The 20,687-nt window shown below is 40.6% G+C and overlaps 2 protein-coding genes across 5 annotated transcripts; one reads left to right on the top strand and one right to left on the bottom strand.

Moving 5' to 3' along the window:
• Positions 1 to 611: 611 nt before the first annotated feature.
• Positions 612 to 6,912, bottom strand: mtx3 (metaxin 3). Of its 4 annotated transcripts, none has more exons than XM_086174428.1 (9): positions 6,816 to 6,912; positions 5,477 to 5,546; positions 5,047 to 5,123; positions 4,847 to 4,939; positions 4,578 to 4,760; positions 4,417 to 4,493; positions 2,660 to 2,817; positions 2,342 to 2,430; positions 612 to 2,242 (listed from the first exon to the last, which is right to left on the bottom strand). In XM_086174428.1, exons 1-9 carry the CDS (start codon positions 6,894 to 6,896, stop codon positions 2,087 to 2,089), a joined length of 984 nt encoding a protein of 327 aa, XP_086030554.1. In that variant the 5' UTR covers positions 6,897 to 6,912; the 3' UTR covers positions 612 to 2,086. The 4 variants fall into 4 exon arrangements, with proteins under 4 accessions (XP_086030554.1, XP_086030555.1, XP_086030556.1 ...); XM_086174429.1 differs by having other exon boundaries at positions 612 to 2,182; positions 6,816 to 6,905; XM_086174430.1 differs by lacking the exon at positions 2,342 to 2,430 and having other exon boundaries at positions 639 to 2,182; positions 6,816 to 6,905.
• A 1,136-nt stretch (positions 6,913 to 8,048) lies between these two features.
• thbs4a (thrombospondin 4a) lies at positions 8,049 to 19,636 on the top strand. The gene is made up of 23 exons (XM_086174426.1): positions 8,049 to 8,307; positions 9,112 to 9,309; positions 9,393 to 9,640; positions 9,749 to 9,851; positions 10,456 to 10,547; positions 11,594 to 11,645; positions 11,744 to 11,943; positions 12,023 to 12,160; positions 12,977 to 13,057; positions 13,138 to 13,290; positions 13,998 to 14,102; positions 14,213 to 14,320; positions 14,407 to 14,566; positions 15,390 to 15,508; positions 15,599 to 15,651; positions 16,033 to 16,117; positions 16,228 to 16,324; positions 16,405 to 16,583; positions 17,619 to 17,667; positions 17,754 to 17,950; positions 18,020 to 18,192; positions 18,934 to 19,073; positions 19,160 to 19,636. The coding sequence occupies exons 1-23, from the start codon at positions 8,229 to 8,231 to the stop codon at positions 19,207 to 19,209; spliced, it is 2,859 nt and encodes a 952-aa protein (XP_086030552.1). The 5' UTR covers positions 8,049 to 8,228; the 3' UTR covers positions 19,210 to 19,636.
• Positions 19,637 to 20,687: the final 1,051 nt, after the last annotated feature.

Raw genomic sequence — 20,687 nt, 5'->3', positions numbered from 1 at the left:
AGTAAAACTGAGATATGATAATAAGTGAGAATGGCAGAAAACAGGAAAATCAACTGAACTGGGATGAACAGGGAATTTTACGTGACCAAGAGGGGACACGGTTTAAAATAAAAAGGCAAGTGGTGATAAGCAGATTCAATCTAAAATCAGACAGATCCTTTCTTCCATTCTCACTCTTTCAATGGATGTTTTATTATTTTTTCTTTGTCTCTGTTCCGAGGATGTGCTGATAGCAACCTAGTGTCAACACCGGCCCTCTTCATCCACCAATCACGAGCATCATTCTCAGTCCGTCAACCTGGCTCCAGGCGTTTGGCTGATTTGCTGAGTGTTTTCGGGACCAGTTCATCACGATGACAGGTAAGTCTGAAATTATCTTGGTACAAATTAAGCAGTCCCTACAACATGTGAGCAAGGGCTATAACTATCTGATGATATGAGAACTTTCAACTATTTTTTACCCAAAAGAGGGCTGCATTCTGCCATAATTTACACAACCATGAAGCGAAGAACACAGCAGAGGTGCTGTGATGCACCTGGAAAACCAAGACAGTTTCAGTAATCTTGGGGAATGGCTATGATTAACTTTTAAAGAAGAAACACTTGGAAAATCCTTCCTCCATTTATGTGACGTGAACTTTTTGATTTTTTTTTTTTTCGACGACAGCCGTCATAAGTAGATGATCATGATTTTATATTTCAATATTATGAAACACATATCATACATGTTCAAGATAATTCATGACAACATGTGAGAGACATGAAGGACACTCTTAGCATTTTGACAACTGCACATGAAGGCACGCTGCAACCATATGGTCCCCCTCAAATGCTTGTTTATAGTGTGAGAACACACAACACGTTTTTTCCACCATTGATGCCTTGAAGGGGATGTATCAATGAAGGGGGGAATCTCTGGAGACATTAGACAGAGGCGGATCCAAACCAGATGTCATCAATAGAGAAAAGAAAAAAAAAAGGTTTGTCAGGGATCAGGGAAAAAGAAATAAATGTGGCAAAGTCAGACTGTGGAAACACAAACAAACAAACAAAGTAAAACTACCTTAACAATTTTACATTCAGGGCAGAAAAAAATGAAAGTGAATGCAAAATTACAATTCTCCATAAACATATACCGAGTGGTGAGAAGACAAAGCAGTAAACAGACAAAAACATGGAATTTGTCTCCAGACTAAAAAAGAAAAAAAAAAGGCTGAAGCCCACATGTCCCAAATGTTTCACATTATTAAGCTGTTGAAGTATGTAAGGCGCCCCCCTTTGACTCAGCGTGTGTTTCACAAGCTGATGGAACCTTTTAGGTAAATTAAATTAAATTGCATTTTTCGTTGACTTTGTTGATACTATTTACAACTATACAGGAAATCAAAAAGAAGAGAGGGAGAAAGTAAAGAAAAATAAAACTATTCCTATATTTTTGTGCCATATAATGTACATTATACTCTGTTAACTGTTCGTTAACTGATTTAATTGTTATTAAACCTACTTTAAAGCGAACAATGTTCGATAAGATGGGTGCTAAAATACCGAAAAGTCTTGATGCTTTGCGGGACTGAGAAACTGGCAAAACATAAAATAACTGGTCATGAGGAACTCAAATCCAACATTATACTAACCAAGAGGTTTTTGTAATCTCGATCCACACCATACACAGTGGAGTCAGAGCACAGCTATTCAAAAACAGTAAATAAATATTCTTAACAAAAACAAAGGCAGTGAGAGGTTAGAATGAAAACAGACACTCTCAGAGGTCAAACGGCACCACTTACTTTCCCTGCTGGACTTTTTCATTTCCTTCAGCTTTCTCTTAAATTATGTGTCTGATGTCTCACCACGTCATAACATTCCATCCTCGACCGCACAGGACATGCACTCACTCTTTTAAAAATACCCGGCACATGCTCTTTCTGCTCCCTCAGGACAATAGATTTTAAATCCATCATCATTTTCTTAAAATAGTCTCTTGATTATATAAACGTACATCCAGTGATACTACAGTATAAGTCAGTGACAAGAGGGTGTCGATCCTATGCCTTAGAAGGCCTTAGAAGGGTTAAGAGGTCAGGGGTTAGGTGGGTGTAGCGCTCCTCTCGCTGGCCAAACAGGGTTTGGTGTCTGGTCGGTGAGGCTTGTGCTGAGGGCTGCTGCGAAGGTTGTCATCCATCTGTGTCAAAAGATGTTCAACGGTGTTGAAACACACTGGCGTCAGCCAAAGTGAAACGAGCTGTTTAAACGCAATTTACATGCGAGAACAGATTAGACGAAGACGGTTAAACGTTAACATGAAACCAAGGCGCAGAAGAGAAAAGCAAGGCAGAATGACCTTCTCTATCAAGTTGGACTCTTTGTTTACAAGCTGGGTTAGTTTCTGAAGGTTGGCGTCCATTGTGTCCTGGACGGGTGGCTGAGGACCTAGAGAAAGATGGAAACCCGCAGGAAAAAGTAGCACAAGGCTGAGTGAGTGTGTCAGGAAAAGCCATTTACAGAAAAAGGTAATTTTGTGTCAGAACAAAGAACAGCATGCGGGAAGATAGAAAAAAAAAAAAACTGCCTATGACGTTAGTCATCTTTTTTTTATAGAGATGGAAAAGACCCTCTTCATCTTGCGTATGAGTGTTTCGTGCAAGTATATGGATCTTACAGGGGTGGGTTGAGCTGAAATAGATGGCGAGAATGTTGTCGCAGAAGCGCATTAGGTTGTCCAGCTGCCGGAGGTGGCTCTGCAGAGGGCTGCTGGGGAGACTGGCTTTATACAGTGGAGCCACGAAGCCGAACACAAAGGCGTCCAGACTTGTTGGTCTACGGTCAGAATTCAAAACAAAACAAATTTCAGAAACATGGTGACGGGCAATTTCGCATGCTATATAACATTGTGTCTTTGCCGCCATTGAAATAGGACCTTAAAGTTTTCTTTGTCTGCATCTTAGTTCTAAAAAGTTAATCCCCAAATATCTTTTTAAATTTAAGAGATAATCTACCTCTTGGATAGCATCATCAAGATATTGATTAAAAAGACAGGACCTCGCTCCTATATTTCCGATCATAGGTTTTAACAATAATGTTTTCATCTCCAGTGCAATTTCTGAATATGCAGTTTTGTAATGAAGCAGTCCTGCCAGCTCCTGCTGTGTTGCTCAACCGGACCTGCTGACGGAGTTCATAGCCTGAACAACAAATTCAGACTGTGAGCACAATCGCTGCAAATTGTCTGCAAAGACCTCAGACTGGGCTGATACGGACGTGTTCAGTGCACCAACACTGCCACATAAAATGTGCATATATACTGTATTTATAGATATGCTTATTATACTTAGCAAGGCATCAGCTTTGACAACTGTCTGTTGGCTAGAACCACCAAAATTCAGAGATGAACTACAGTATCTCTAAGAGTTGACAATCTTTGTGCTGGATTATTATTCAAATATACAGTCAAGGTGAGAGCAGTGAAGTAGAGATATGGAGCGCTATTTTTCCTATTGAAATATTTTAAACTGTGTTTACTGGGATTGATGGTGCTAAAAAAATGTTTGTATTTTATTGAACTTTCATTGAAGGTGTTATCTGCAAACTGACTTTGTCACACTATGGCTTCAACAGCTGAATCCTTTAATCCAGGGTTAGGACTGACAGAATCAGTGCCAAATAACAAAGACTAAGAAAGTACAATATATTAATAACAAGCTCATCTGGTTTTGTGCAGCTTTTGAGGGAAAACAGGAAAGACCTGGTGATGGTAACAATAATGATGCTTGAAACACAAAATCCACAAAGAATAGATGATCCACAAGTTTTTGGTGTCTTAATTCTGGGTTCCTGGACATGTTAATGAGAATGCCTGGTCGAGGCAGTGACTTGCAAGCAATTCATTGGATGTCTGTATTGAGCTGCACCGAAATTGTAAAAATGTAATTTTAGCACTTGTCAACACTGAGAAGAACAACTTTTCAGCAAATACTCAATATAACACAATGCTTTTTTTTGAGGTTTATCAGACATTTGATAGGGGAGAGGGAGCACATGCGGTATATTTTATTTTTTTCACTACGCATACAAACGCCCTGATAAAGGAGATATCGAAAGCAGTACGACTTCTTACCAATTACATAGCTACACACACAGTTTACTAACTATGTTAGCTGCAATATACTACCAGCAGGTGGGGTGGCTCTACAACAGAATTGAATACACACATACTCCAGTTAAGACTATTTAAAAGCACTCATTTGTAACTGGCCTTATACAGACTGTTTTATCCGTGGAGCAATGAAAAGAGAATGGTGACAACAGATTATGTGGCAGAAAGTATAAACAGAAAATGAAACTCAACCTGCAGCTGAACCTTGAGGTTCCCATAAAAAGGAAGAGAGAGGATTTAAAACCAATAAAAAAAGAACTTACATGTTGCCGAAGAAATAGTTCTCTGACCCCAATCTGTAGGAGAGGAGATTCAGGCACTCTTTAGCATCACTGTAGATCTGAGGACAGGCAGATTGGGAGAAAAACATATTGGTGACATGAAGAACCATTAGAGAGACTTGAATTCCTGACGGTGTGTTTACCTTTCCCTCCACCTCGGTGATTCTATGCAATGGTGACTCCCCTTTAGTGAGAAGAATCCTAGAAAGGGCAATGTTGGCCTGGCGACTGGGGATGAGGAAATTAAGAGGGAATGGCGAGCGTGAAGCAAACCAGGGTCGTGTTAAGTTGGCATAGTTTTCCGCATCCACCCAGAAAGTGTGCAACTAAGAGGATAAGTAGAAAAATCTGTTTTACTAAATTAAGTCCTCACAATTTAACATTGGTCAGAAAATACATTGACAGTGTTTACCAGAGCTGGTCGTAGCTTCTCCTCTAGAAGAGCAATGTATGCCATGGTGTCTGCTCCTTGTCTGGCTGTCAACTCATAGTCCGCATTAAACCTCTGAAAAAAATGAAATCAAACATGTTATAAAGCTGACTCATTCTATTTAATATTTCTGCATCAATGTTAAGCAGCAGCTGAGCTGTAGTTAGCGAGCCCACTCTAACCTGTTTTCTCAGGAAGTTGAGAATCTGAGAGGGTTCTTGGACTGAAGTGTCTCCAGAGACCAATTCAGGCACAATTGCTGCAGAAAATAAAAAGAGTATTTGACAGGAGGAAATACTACCATTCAGCACGAAGGTTTTGCTTTCAGACCCCCTGTTAAAGTCTTTTACTTTTTTTAACCTAACCACTTGCAAATATATCCGTTTCGGAATGGTCCTGTGAGTTTTGGATTTCTTGTTAGGGCCCCTGAGCATAAGATGGAACCTGCTTAGTAATTAATTTTATATTCCTTAAACTGGTAGAAAGGTAAGGTATAACATTTGTAATATTCCAGTTACTGTATGCTTTTCTATTGTACTGCATGTAATTGTGCTGACCTGAATACTACTGACGGTACAATGAAATTCTGTGGTATTGGAAGTTACAGCCCACCTGTCCATGTTTTCCATGTCCAGTCAATGGGACTGGCCGTAACTTTGGCACCAGAAAATTTTATGTATGCCTGAAAGAAACCCAAGAGGTTAATAAACACAGGTTGCACTTTTTAAAATCTCAATGTTACTTATAACTTACAATTTTTTATTTTGAATGCAAGTTTCATGATTAAATTTAACAGCATCAGAGCGAATGGCAGTACAATAACAATACAGTCTTCTTTGGATTTGACCCAGAATTATATTTTACGAGGCTGATATAATCAACAATATATCCAAGGATTTGCACATGGATAGGGAAAGGATTTCATTTTTACAAATATCCTCATGAACTGTGTCCATTTTTATGTATTTATGATCAACCCAATGTGCACAAAAGATTTTTCCACATTACTTTTATTTGCTTAATTTACATAATTTTTCCTTCATTAAACCATTAAGATGCACTTTACCAAAAAGCTTGCACTATTTCATTCATTCAAACTGGGCTCAGATAAGAAATATCATCGGAATTTATCTAGTTATATTAATGGTATTTTATGTGAATTTTAATATCTACAGCCAAAGTTTTGCACAAGAAACCGAATAATGGTTTTATTAATAGAAATGCCATTATGAACTTTGCTCATCAATCAATTTCTATATGTTTCTAATGAAGTCAACGTGCATTTCCCCGTTTAACATCACTTTTTTCCCTCGTTAAATCATTAACTATTTACATTCAGGTGAAAAAGCTGCAGATTGGTTCTAGAAGAACCAGACAATCAGTGTTCAAAAATACATTTGATAACTTCGTATTGAAAGTGAAAAAAATGACTATCCCAGAAAACGATCCATGGGCTTGTTGTCGTCTAAAAATGATTATGTTTTACTTCTTGGAAATATTTTTGAGTAAAGCTTCGCACAATACTGAAAACAGCAATAAATAGCATAAACAGACCGGGGGCCACCTTTAACTTCAGTAACCTCACAAGCAGCCCCGACTTTTACTGTGAAAGGGCAGCACAACAGAATGATGTCGGATGTACAAAAGAATGCTGACCTTGAAGAAACATATTTCAGTAAAGACGTAAAGATATGAGGCCAGGTAACCCGAAAAATGTTGCGTTTGGGGATGACAACGGCGGGATAAACCCTGAAGTCAATCCGGCGAACCTGAACACGGTCCCGCACGTCAACGCAACACGAACGACGCCGCTGGTCGGCGAGTTAGCATTAGCACGGAAGCTAACAGGGACAAAGGGGGCAGGGGGGGCGTGAAACAAAAACCCGATGTCCGACAACATATTCCGGATATAACGCCGTTTTCTGTTTTCCTAGACAGGGAATGCCGTTACCAGAACCACAAGGGAGTCGGTGTGGACGGAGGGCAGACCCCAGCCGCCTCCCCAGCATCTCAGCGACATGGCGGCCGCCATGTTTTTTCCCGTTCCGATGACATCACGTACACATGACGTCACGGCATACGCCCCCCTCAGAAACAGTGCCGCAAAAAAATAAAAATAAAAATGAAAAAAGAAAAACATCTGGAGCGAACTACCTCGCACGCGTGTGTTCCCGTAAAAGAGCATTATAAGTGCGTGTGGTTTTTTATACCAACTTTACCAGATGCCTCATTATGACTCGAATCGCGGAACAAGTCGACATTTATTCAAGCCTATTCTCATGTGGGTTTTTTTTCTTCATCCTCCTCTTCTTCGACATTAACCAAGAGATGTTTTATGTGTTCCTTATAACATCATATATAATTTCCATTTCATGGTACTTCAGTTATAGTCATCAACAATATCATGACGTCCTCCCCAGGGATGATGGGCCTGTCAGAGGCTGCCAGGTGGTGGGTCCCGTCCAGACAGCCAGACTCAGACAGATGAGAAGTGATAATGCACTGAGGGATGGTAAACTTCTCCCCATTCCTGGAAGAAGCAGCTGGATTGTTGAAATGTACTTGAGGTTAAAGTAGTTAAAGACAAGAACCAGACATCTGTCATGAAACGTGTCCACGGGTAAGTCTAAGACAGCTAAGGTGCTCTTGTTTTTTTTCCATTCTTCTCCCTTGGTCCCAAAGAGACAAGGTTAAGGAGATTATTTGCACAGGCATGTAGCGGGTTACAAAATTAAAAACATCTGGCATATGTTTCTCCAGTACAAGTGGCTACTGAAGATGAGCCAGGAGATCCCAGACCAAGTCATCAAAAAAATCAAGACTTTGGCCCTTATAGTTCACTCTGATGTTCTAAATGTCCAATGGGAATTAATAGCTTTACCTTGACAATTAACAAAACTGTGCATAAACAAGTTACATTTAGTGCATGCAGCATTCATTCCATTTAGAACAATAAAATCTGCTGTAGCTTTCTTTTTCTTTCAAATATTCACATTTACCCTATGTGGAAAAGTTATTCATATTATGCTTCAACTCTTACTGCTCTTTATGTCCATTTGTTTGTTGTTTTGTGTTGTCTTTTTGCACACCATGAAAAGGGTTCCTGCACTGTGCCATTTGTGCAACAGTAGCATACAAGGACACTCCCCTTTGCTTTAAAAGCTGTGCTTTTCTCCAAAAATCCACCTCGCCTCGGTCGGGATACTGCCTCAGCATCTGAATGATCAACTCGACACTGTTCTTTGTTGCCATTTGGGTAAGGAGAGAGTTCCTCTGTGACTTTTGATAATCAACAGAGGCGATCCATCCACGGCGACTCGGCGAACAGGGCTTTTTCAGAGGTGTATCTCAACCCGGAGTGCAGATGAAGGCTTTGGCCAGCATAGTGGCTCTGTCTCTGGTGCTGCAGCACACAGTGATCCCTGTCACAGCCCAAGGCATGGGTAAGTACCGGATATTCACTTTCTATTCACTGTTGGAAATGTATTACTCAGAGCAGAAATCTGTAGTGCTTTTCACAGTGGTGTTAAATAAGATTTTTTTTTTTTTTTTTTTTTTTTTTTGCTCTGTGCTTATCCAGAAGCTTTTGCAGAAGAATGTTAATCCCAGCCGTCTTCACTCACCAGTTCAAATCATCTGCCTGCCACGGTTAATGAACAAACTCGATCGATGTGCTCAGTGTGAAGCTGGCTAATTTTGTGCCTTGCAGAATCTTACTTTCTGAGCCAAATACAGCCAGTCGAACACGGTACTCCCATCTGAGAAAGTGCATGTACAAAAACTAGTTTTGCCTTTAGACAACGCGCAATTTTTTCCATGGTTTCCCGTCACTTCACATTAGTCTGTGCCGCTGCAGGCGTTTATGTGCATGTTTGTAAATGTGTGGTAATCTTCCTGTGCATGAATGCGTGTATGTGTGTGTGTGTGTGTGTGTATGCAAGCCATGTGAGACACAGGGTTTGTTCCAGCGAAGTGTTTACTGTTGGCCCGCTCTGCATCTCCAAGCTGCCACTCAATAAAACACAGCAGGATAAAAATACAGACATTCATTTATGCAAAGACACAAACACATACAGGAAGACATTTCTGCTGTGAAATGACTCAGAAATCCAAATTTGAGCCAAAAACCATTAGAGCAAACACATAGTATAATAACCGGAGGCCTCTCGATTAGCCTGCTGGACAGTTCCTTGCTGCTTGCACACGATTTCACAATTTCTGTCTAACTATCCTCCTTTTTCTGTTAGTTTATGATCTGCTAGTGTCACCAGACTGCCTGCCAGACCTGCTCCAAGGAAGCCTGAAGAACAAGGGACGAGATGAAGCTTTCCTCCTGTCTTCTTTCAGACTCCACAAGAAAGCCCCCACCTCCCTGTACAGTGTCATTAACCCCCAGGACAACAGCAAGTACCTGGATCTCAATGTGCAGGCCAAACTGAGCAAGGGTGAGTTCGAACCGCCAAATTGCACCGTGACATCGCCTCTTACAGCTACAGAAAGAAATAATCTCGCACCTTTCCATCTCCAGTCACGCTGCGGTTCCAAAAGGCCGACGGCAGGTTCGCCACGACGAGTTTCAACCACGCCCCCTTAGCAGACGGCAACGATCACCATGTGATGCTGCACGCCAGCGGTCTGCAACACGGACCACCTCGACTCAACATCTATGTGGACTGCAAGCTGGTGCACATGCTGGACGATGTGCCGGCCGCGTTTGGGTCAATACAGCCTGGTCCTAACAAGGTGGCGCTCAGGACAATGCAGTCTGATGGCCAGGTAAGTTGACTTTTTCAAATCAGCAATCATCATAACAGCATCAAGAAACTTGAGTCCTATATGCAAATATTGATAACTTACCTCTTTTTTCTCGTGTTTCTTTGGCAGGATGAATTGACAGACTTGAAGCTGGTAATAGAAGATACTATAGAAAATGTGGCAACTCTTCAGGACTGCAGCATGGATCGGAGCGAATCTGTGCAGCTGCTTGGTGAGAGGGAAAATCCATCCGTCAAATTGTGACACCGCCGCACATGCATTTTTACTTAGTCTTGGTGGGTGTGAGTAAAACGGGTAATTTAAAACATGTTCGGTGCGGTATTTTAGTTGAAGATATTAAAATGCCATCTGAAATATTAACCCAATATTCCGTTTAAGTGTTTTGCTAACTATTTGCAATCCAACGAAAGAAAAGAAAACATTACCGCTATCCAGATGCAAACAAATCAGGTGTGTTGACCTTGTCTGTGTGCAAAGACAAAAACGTTTGCTGCAAATAATCCTTGTGACATTTTTGTGGGTTAATGAGGACTCTTTTGTGGTTGCAATTGTTTTGCTAAAATCTGAGCCAATTTGGCTCCGCATACAATCATAATTGGAAAAGTCAGTCAGTCGTTTGAATTTGGCACATCTAGTGCATTCTTGGCCTTTGGACCAATTTGTTTTAGTAGTCCTTCAACAAAAAGACAGGAAACATGTTGTCCTTTATTTATAGATGAATTTACCACAAACTCAGATACAAACCATTAAAAGTGGCATGCAATAGCTCTGTCACTCTCAACCACATATTGATACGATTATTTCAAATAAATCAGAATTTCAAGGAGGCAGGAGCAGAAATGACCAGGCCACCATGATGGAACTGAGGAGCATGATATCTGACATGAAGGAACTGCTCAACCAACAGGTAAAACAAAGTTTGGGTCAGAAATGATTGGAAGGGAAAGCACATGGAAAACCAAGCTCAAAAATCAGGGTAACACTCAAAGTTCACTGCACAAAATCATTCACCCAACAATGATTGATGAGAAAATCTATATGAAATTGATATGAATCAGACAATGTTTAAACACCATGGTGCGATAGGTGGTGATCAGATGTTAAAAGACATGCTATGCTCCTTCACTTGATATTAAAATGGTACAATATATAAATTCTTTGTTTCTGAAAATGTGCTGAGATCTGCACATAACAGACACACTCACACACATGCACACACACACACTTATACATACATTTATAGTGTATTTACAGTATATATACATACTTGTGTATGTATTTATGTGCAGTATTGTATGTATGCATGTACAGCATATATAAATAAAATACATACATATATACAGTACATACATACACATATACATGCAAACAAAAGTATATATGTCTAATTGATATACACGTATATGCATGCATACTTAAGTATGTATATAAATCCTCCATCTAACTCAGTTCTTCCAGACAGTGTTTGTTACTTTTCAGCCCATGATCTTATTGATAGGTATCAGTATTTGCTTTTCTGCGGACTAAAAATGTGGTTTTCCACTTGAAGTTCAGGGTCAAAAGTGGGAAGAATTGAGAATCTGGGATCCGTGGATTTTCTGGTGCTCTTGATTTTCAAAGCTTTACAAAGCCCTTTTCTCCAAACTGATGAAAAAATACTTAACTGTGTTTTTTTTTTCAGAAGCTCCTTTGGATATAAGGTAACAAACGCGGGGCCTGGAGCAATAAAATGTTTGTTTTTTTTTTGGCTTAGCATTTCAGATTTATGAGATGAAGTGAAAGAATCCGTTATTATAGGAAGTAGCTCCCCTGGAGATTTCTAGTAATGACATTTATCCAAATGGTAACATTTTAGACCGCCCCTACAAATAGATGCCATGTGTTTATGGCTCAAGTGCACATGTGATACATTACATTTGTTGATGCTTTATTTCCTTGTGTTATTTGTTAAAGATTAAGGAGATCAATTTTCTGAGGAACACAATCACAGAATGTCTTGCTTGCGGTAAGAGGCCCGACAGGCCGATTGTATTTTCAATTATTTAAAAAAGGCTCAACATCAAACGCCGATCGGCATTTTCATGTGTCTGTATGTGCATCCAGGTCTCGGGGGAAGTCCAGCGAACACAGATAGCACCAAACCTGATCCGAGTCCTTCCAATTTTGTCATGCCGCCGACCTGCCCTCCCGGGACATGTTTCAAACAGGACATGTGTATCCGCACCGAGTCGGGTGGCTTCCAATGCGCCCCCTGTCCTGATGGGTATACCGGAGACGGGGTTCATTGTGACGACATAGATGAGGTATGACACGTCCCCTTTTGCCATCGGCAGCTCGGCGTCATCGCCAAACGAAAGCAACAAGACTTGTGTTGCGTTTCAGTGCCAGTTCAATCCGTGTTTCCCCGATGTGAGATGCGTGAACACTGCTCCTGGGTTCCGCTGTGAGCAATGCCCTTTGGGGTACAGCGGCCCCGAGCTGACTGGCGTTGGAGTGGCCTATGCCAAATCAAACAAACAGGTACATAAGTGCTGATATGTATAAAATGCAGTGACGTACGGTGAGGCACTGTATTCTGCAGCTTAGGAGTCGCAAGAAGAATCACTGGAATCAGGAGCGACCCCTAACATGAGGCAGGAGACCTGTGTGCCTCACCTAGTGGCTCATTGCAGGCATTTTATGATCACTCAACACAAGAAACTAGTAATGCACAAACAGTTGTGGAAATGTAGTTCATATAGCTAAAGTGTTTAAACATTTTAATAGCGACATACAGAGAGACAGCAATACGGTCTTAGTGCAGAGCTTGCCAGCAGTCAGCCGTCATTGGGCAATCTTTGTTGAGGCTCAGCAGTCCGCAGCCTCACCGCACGTCTCTTCTCAGTGTTTAACAGTAAATGGGAAAATCCAGCAATTTGGAATAATGATCTAAAACTGGTGAAGTTAAATGAAAAATATTTTCACGGTGCAAATCACTGATAAATATAATAATTCTTTTTTATTTCAAGGGAGGCATGGCCTCTCCTGCCATAGCAAATTGAAGCCCTTTTTTTGATTAGCCTCACCAATCAGTGCAATTGTTTTTTACCATTTCTGTTCTCCAGACATTTAAATGATCACCGATCACTATCATCCACATTTCTTACCAATTTTCTTTTAAGTTTTCAAGAATGCCAGCTCTTAACCCAACTTTGTAGTTTCAGCAATCTCCTTAGATGTTCTCTTTTCTTGGTACATGCCAATGATTTGACCTTTCTGAAACAGAGCAATGCATTTCTTTTTGATAAGGCAGCGTAATTGTCAACAGCAATTCCATATTTATTTATTGATTCCCAGGTGTGCGAGGATATAGATGAGTGTCTTAACCCACCTGAGATCGGAGGGTGCACCGCCAACTCCCATTGCTACAACACTGTCGTAAGAGAGGCGCACCGCCGCAAATTGTTTAGTGGTAACATCATATCGCCCGCTTTCTGAAACTTTCACGTCGACGTCAGGGTTCTTTCCGCTGTGGCGAATGTATAACCGGCTTCAGCGGCGACCAGAAGACCGGCTGCCGTGGTTCCAGGCTGTGCCCAAATGGTTTGCCCAACTCTTGCGATGCCAATGCTGAGTGTGTTGTGCAAAGGGACGGCAGCATAGCCTGCGTGGTAGGAATTCAATCAATCAGTAATATAGATCTTCTTTTTTTCCTTTCAGCTGCTGCTCCCTTCAGGGGTCGCATCCTCTTCTCTCCCACCAACTAACTTCATGTCCTCTTTCACTACATCCATACATTTTCTCTTTGGTCTAGACATCCTTCTACCAATACATTCACTATCCATCCTCCATCTCAGTCTGAATTTATCTCCAAAAAAATCTAAAATGTACTGGCCTTCTGATGGACTCATTCCTGGCAGGTCAATCCTCGTCACCCTCTAAGACAGACCTGGGCACTTTACGGCCCGCGGGCCACATCCGGCCCGGCAAACAATTTTCTTTGAATATTTTTAACAAATATTTTCAATCAATGATAAATTCAGAAACTCCCTATATTTTTTCCTTTTGTTTGATTTTGTATGGATGATTGCATTCAAAATAATGTCGGTGCATTTATATGATCATTAATGATTAAGTTGAAATAAAATGCCGAAAAATGTAAATATTTAAATTACAGTTTTTATATTGTTCAATTTACATGATATAGAAGTTAAAAAAAAATGTGGCCCGCTTGCCGAAATAATTTGCCCACCCCTGCTCTAAGAGAACCTCACATCTTCATCTCTGCAACCTCCAGCTATGCTTCCCGTCTTTTCCTCAATGCAACGTCTTTATGTGTGTGTGTGTGTGTGTGTGTGTGTGTGTGTGTGTGTGTTAGTGTGGTGTGGGTTGGGCAGGCAATGGCTATGTATGTGGAAAGGACACAGATATCGACGGATATCCTGACGTGAAGCAGCAGTGCAAGGAGGAAAACTGTAAGCAGGTAACTCATCTTGGCATCCCTCGTCTTCTCTAAAAAAGAAAAAAAATTCAGTTCATTATACTATGACAACTTAATTGGGAGTGTTTCGTTTTTTCCTATGCTGTTGCCAGGACAACTGCGTGTATGTGCCAAACTCTGGCCAGGAGGATGCAGACAGGGACGGGATAGGTGACGCCTGTGACGAAGATGCAGACAATGACGGCATTATGAACGCAGATGTAAGAACACGTTTCCCACAGGACTGCAACTTTGCTGGCCAAACTTTTTTTTTAACCGTCATCAATCGTGCGGTTGTCGACCCCAGGATAACTGCTGGCTGGTTCCTAATGTGGACCAGAAGAACAGTGATAAAGATCTCCACGGCGACGCCTGCGACAACTGCAAAACAACTGTGAATCCTTCCCAGAGGGATACAGACCAGGACGGCCTTGGAGACGACTGCGATGATGACATGGATGACGACGGTCAGTAAAATATCGCAGACACTAGAAATGGCAGTTTGGTTAAATAGAGTAAAGCTGTCATTATTGCAGGAGATTTAGTCACTTCATAATCACTGTGCTTTTATTGCATCCCTTCGAGGTCATAAATTCAGTCATATGTTGATTCACTAAAAAGGCTCCAGAGTTGAATGAGAATGATCTCGCCACAAACTGTCCGTCTGGACGAGTCCGGGACCCTCATGCTTTGACTCAGCAGAAAAAAAAATCATTGTTTTCGCCGCCTTAATAATCTGTCGGGACGTCCTCCTGAGCTTGGTTGGGTTTTCATTATGTCACATTCTCTGCCAGTGAGGTTATTGGCTTGTGTGTGTGTGGTGGTGGTGGTGGGGTGACTAAAGCATCATTAAAACAACAACAACACCAACACATCTGAGCAGAATGTTAAACGTTACCTACCTTCCTTCACCTCACGTACAATTAATTTGTTCCACTGGATTTTTAATGCGTTGACTCCACCCTTGGTATGCATGTTGCACATTCGCTCTGCATCCCCTTGACGTCTATTCAGTCACTCTGGCTGAATTCTAACTGCTCGATCATTTGGTTATGTCTTTAACTCCAAGGCTGAATTGCACAGCGCTAAGTCATGTCTGTCTCCTCTCCTTTTCCCGACGCAATTTTCCACAGTGAGCGTTTGCCAGGCGTTTGAAGGATACTGGAAACTATTTCACCTTTTGTCTTAAACAAACACTGCCATCTGCTGATGCGTTTTACAGAGTCTCATTTTATGATCTTGCCAGCTTTTTGAAGGGAGCCAGAATGAGAAAATAGTTTGTATTTTTAGGAGTGAAGAACATCCTCGACAATTGCCCACGAGTCCGTAATGCAGACCAGAAAGACAGGGACAATGACGGCGTGGGCGATGCTTGCGATAGCTGTCCTGATATGGCTAACCCTAATCAGGTAAACCAAATAACCCATAAAACAATTATCTCAAAATTATAGAAATGACCTACCTTGATTTTTTTTTTTTTTTTACCTCTCTCCTTTCAGTCTGACTCCGACCATGACCTTGTGGGAGACACCTGCGACGACAACATAGACACGTAAACACAAATAAGGCTGTAACTGTAACTTATCATGGTATTTAAAAAAAAAAAGAAAATTGCATTGTGGAGCCGTTATGTATCAATTCAAGTTCGAACCCTCAAAAAGCAAGCAAGCGGAAGGCGCCCGCTCTCTGCTTGTTTTCATTTGAGTTTTATTAGTCTGTGGTGAAATGGAAAAACAAAACAGTGTTAAACGAGAACCTGCAGCAAACAAATACTGGGCATCAGAAGAAATAACTGAATCTCCAATGGCCTGTTTTGTTGTAACATTAATTCGAGTGTGTCAATTTGTGAGCCAAACCAAACCTATTTGCGGACCGCATAATTAAACCATTGACTGTTAAAGGATCTGTATCATTGTGATTTTTGCTCTGTCAGGGATGGCGACGGCCACCAAAACACCATGGACAACTGCCCGCTGATCATGAACTCCAATCAGCTCGACACCGACAAGGACGGAATGGTTACACACCTCTCCTTTTACTTTTTCCAATAGATTTATCAATTTGAAGGTTGTGTTTTTCTACCCATACCGGGCGATTTGAGATTGCGACGTCGTGCTTTTTCTCGTAGGGAGACGAATGTGATGATGACGACGATAACGACAACGTACCCGATATAAATGACAACTGCAGATTAGTTCCCAACACAGACCAAAAGGATTCAGACAGTGAGTATCTCTCTTTATTTGTCTTTTTGTGTGTGTTTTACTGACGCGGGGATCCCCTTATGAGTATGCTAGTATTTCAGGCAACAGAGTCGGAGATGTATGCGAGGGAGATTTCGACAAGGACAACGTCACCGACATAATCGACCACTGTCCGGAGAACGCCGAGGTCACGCTGACTGACTTCAGGGCCTATCAGACTGTGGTGCTGGACCCCGAGGGAGACTCTCAAATAGATCCTAACTGGGTGGTTCTAAATCAGGTGATAAATTTATCACTGATTTTTTTAAGCAATCCGAAACTCAGGCACGTAACCTTTACTTTTTCAACCCGACTGACCGATCGATTTATAGTTTTCATTTCAAGGAATCTTAAAAACAGAAACTGTGCCACAGAGTTCTTTGCACGGCAACATCGTCATGTTTTCGAATGACGAATGAGAATTCACAAGGGTTCTTTACAGAAGAATTAAATGATAAAACAACAAAAATAATGAAACTTTTGCAGTGTATAATTTAACCCTTAAAAATAGGGCTGCATGCAGTATTAAAATGAATTATCTGTGAATTAGACAATAGCAATACATCGAACCCCCAACTGTTCCTTCTGCTCAAGGTTCATCCATGATGGGTTAAATGCAGTGGTCAAATTTCACTGATGCTGTGCTTTATGTAGAACTGTATGTGACAATAAATGCATTTCTTCCTCTAATATATAAATAACAAGAGCCTGAAAAGCAGGAGGAATTAAATTATGACAGTAATGTATAAAAATATAAATAAACAACCAACAAAAGTAATAATAATAATAATCATAATAATAATAATTGTTGTTGTTGTTGTTTTTGTTATTCTTATGTTATTTATATGGATAAAGTTATAATATCCTGTCCATTTTCCAACTGTCAACATATCTAAATAATATATTTTGAGTTAATTTAATATTTATTTTTTGCATTGAATTTATTGGACTCTAGTTGTAGGATTTTTTTAGGATTTTTTTTAAATCCCTTTTGTATAATTGAAACATATTCATTCATATTCATTTGCCCTGTCCATAATCATCAGCGTACCTCTTTTTATTATTGGCATTATTATAATTGTTGTAGTTATTAGTTCTTGAACTTTACGATCTAAATACATGCATTATTCCATTACAAAATAAATATTTTGTCTTAACCAAGTAAAAATGCACTCGAGTATTTAGGGGAAAAAAAATTGTTTATCAATTTATACAATTTTTTAAGTAATTGGCTGAAAGTCAAATACACTGAGGCCCACATTTTCCATCCTGACAGGGCATGGAGATCGTTCAGACTATGAACTCTGATCCCGGCCTCGCTGTAGGTAAGTACCTTCAGGTTCCCACTTCTTCTGCTTTCAAAGTTTTAACATTTAACTCCTTGCTAATGCTCAGCCGGTCCTCCCCATAGGCTACCAGGCGTTCAGCGGGGTGGATTTCGAGGGGACTTTCCACGTGAACACGGTGACAGACGACGACTACGCCGGCTTCATTTTCGGTTACCAGGATTCCTCCTCCTTCTACGTTGTGATGTGGAAACAAACGGAGCAGACGTACTGGCAGGGCGCACCCTTCAGGGCGGTTGCAGAGCCGGGAATCCAACTCAAGGTTAAAATCTATGTGTCTATTTGTTGTCATCGCCTGTCAGAGGTTTTATTTTCACCTTTTACCCCCTAGGTGGTAAAGTCCAACACGGGTCCCGGGGAGTATTTGAGGAACTCCCTCTGGCACACGGGAGATACTGCCGATCAGGTTCGTCTCTTGTGGAAAGACCCCAGAAACGTGGGATGGAAAGATAAAGTGTCCTACCGCTGGTTCCTGCAGCACAGACCTCAAGTCGGATACATCAGGTACAGGAACACATCGTCATTCAAAGGGACCAGCTTGAGGGCTCGGAGACATTAAGACAATGACGATTAAGATGAAGAAGATAATACTTTATTGATCCCTATAGGGGAAATTCATTTGTCACAACAGTGCAACAATAATATTTGAATTATTCATTCATTCATCCATTATTTATACCGCTGAGCCTCCAGTCAGGGTGGTGGGGGAGCCTTATTCCAGCTGTTATCGAGGAGACGGGGTTCACCCTGGACAGGTTGCCAGTCAATTGCAGGGATTTTGAATTGTTTATTTCAGATTATACACTTATAATAATGTGGTCATTAATCAGAAAAAAAAGGCTAAGGTTAATATAACTCCCTCCCTATCTAAACCTAAACTATATTTCAGCTGAATTTTATCTTGTGATCAGACTGGAATTTAACTCAAAGTTACCTGAAAGTCTTTGAGAAATTGCCACCAATAAGGAAACCAGATGATAATGGGGGGAAAAAAGTTTACAACGACCGTAATATGGTCAAATTATGTTTCACATTTAAATAAAAAATAATTCATTAATAGATTTTTTTTTGGGGGGGGGGCTGTTTGCGAGGGAGTAATGGGAGGCAGGTGAAGCTGCGTTCCAATTATAATAAAATTCAAATTTTCGGTTTTCAAAAAAAAGTTACATTTTACAAACACTTAAACAAACACACAGCTGTGATCTCATAACCCACAAATCATTTTCTCCCATTTCGGTGAGCTAGAGCTCTCTTCTTTGAGGGCTCAAATTTGGTGGCCGACACAGGAGTCATAATAGACACCAGCATGAGAGGTGGAAGACTGGGCGTGTTCTGCTTCTCGCAGGAAAACATCATCTGGTCCAATCTGAAGCATCGGTGCAACGGTGCGTCTCACACTCAAGGGTTATTTGTTCAATCGCACTGTTTTTAAGTTTACATTCATTCATTCATTTATGTATCATTCCTGCAGACACCATTCCCGCTGACTACGAGACATTCAGAGCACAGAACATCAACTGAGAAGGGGAGAGGGAAGCTCACCGCCTTACTTTTCCATCAGCTGTTATGATGGAATCAGTCATAGCAGTCATACTGTCACAAAAGGTAGAATAAAATAATGAAAATAATGAATTTTTTGGAGGTTTAGCGAAGCATCACTTCGGTTCTTCTAGCTCATTAATGAAATAGCTACCGTATAGTATGCAGTGCAAATGTATCAGCAGGCCCTGAGTATATTTACACATAACCTGCCATTTACTCGGCATTTTACATTTCTGTCAAGAATACACCACTGTTTTGAATATTTTGAAATCCATGAAACATTTGATTAAGTTGATGTATTCATATTTTATATGCTGATTTTTTTTTATAAACAAAAATGCATGTTGTTGAGCTATATCAGGAAAAAATTTAGGATGAAATAAATAAATAATAATAAAAAAAAAAACACCAAATTGCTTTCAATTGATGTTTTTTATTGAAAGACTGAACGATGAACATTTGAAATAGCACCCACAACTCCTCATTCCAAACACAGTATAGGATCAAGTGGTGGTCCTGCAGCTCCCTGGTGGTGCACGGCCTACACAGCGTAAACTGCTACCTCTTGTATTTTTTTATATTGCCTTTTTTAGATGCAGTTTAATACCAAAGTAGCAGAGCTCATTTTTTTCCCAATGCATTAAAGTTGTTTTTGCCCAAAACCTCATGACAAAATTTGCAGGTATTTAAAGACTTGCTAATGTACACATAAGTTAATATAAAATATGTGTTAGCTATACAATTAGACAACAGGAGACCATACTAATTGAATTACGGTGTTTCCGATGCAAAGTGATCTTTAAAATTGACGATAAGCAGTATATTGTATTTTTTAATAATATAAAAAAGGGGTACACAGGTGAACCACAGGTCGAGGTTTGAGAACGACTATTCGGCAGTGAACTCAACATCCAGTGTTGAATAACTTAATAAGGACTCTAACGCTATCCTTTTTTCTGACCACAACTAGGACCTTACAATGGATGCTAGGCAGAAACCAGCTGATTTAAAAATGTAGATATGAGCATGCAGATTGTAAGGTTCTGGATTAAAACTCTTTCTGTGTAACAGACTGACAGATTAGGCTGCCGTGTTCTGATATCTACCTTTGGCAAACTTTTTCCTCAGCGGCGTCACTTCGGCTCTTTCAGAGGCAAACACTGACACAAGGTCACGGTTGTGTTACGCAGGCTGCTTTCAAAAAGCAATGCCCTGTGTGACAAGGGTAAGTGGAAACGCTGTACAAAGATGTTTTTTTTTTTTTCCTACGAAAGGGTTTCGGCTCAAAGGGAGCACCGAGATGAAAGAAAACCCGAAACGTTATCCGATGATTTAAGTGGATCCTTCACAACAAGGGGACTCTGATACAAAAACAGCAAGTTCTATTGCATAGAAAACTACAAAAAGGGTGCAATATAACAAAAACAGACGCACAAGTGAGCCTGAGAGATGAGTTT

This window comes from Fistularia commersonii, chromosome 26, assembly GCF_037954325.1.
Source record: "Fistularia commersonii isolate RoL2024-O1a breed Wild chromosome 26, RoL_Fcom_v1.0, whole genome shotgun sequence".
Classification (NCBI taxonomy): Eukaryota; Metazoa; Chordata; class Actinopteri; order Syngnathiformes; family Fistulariidae; genus Fistularia; species Fistularia commersonii.
This window is presented reverse-complemented; position numbering and strand designations above follow the sequence as displayed.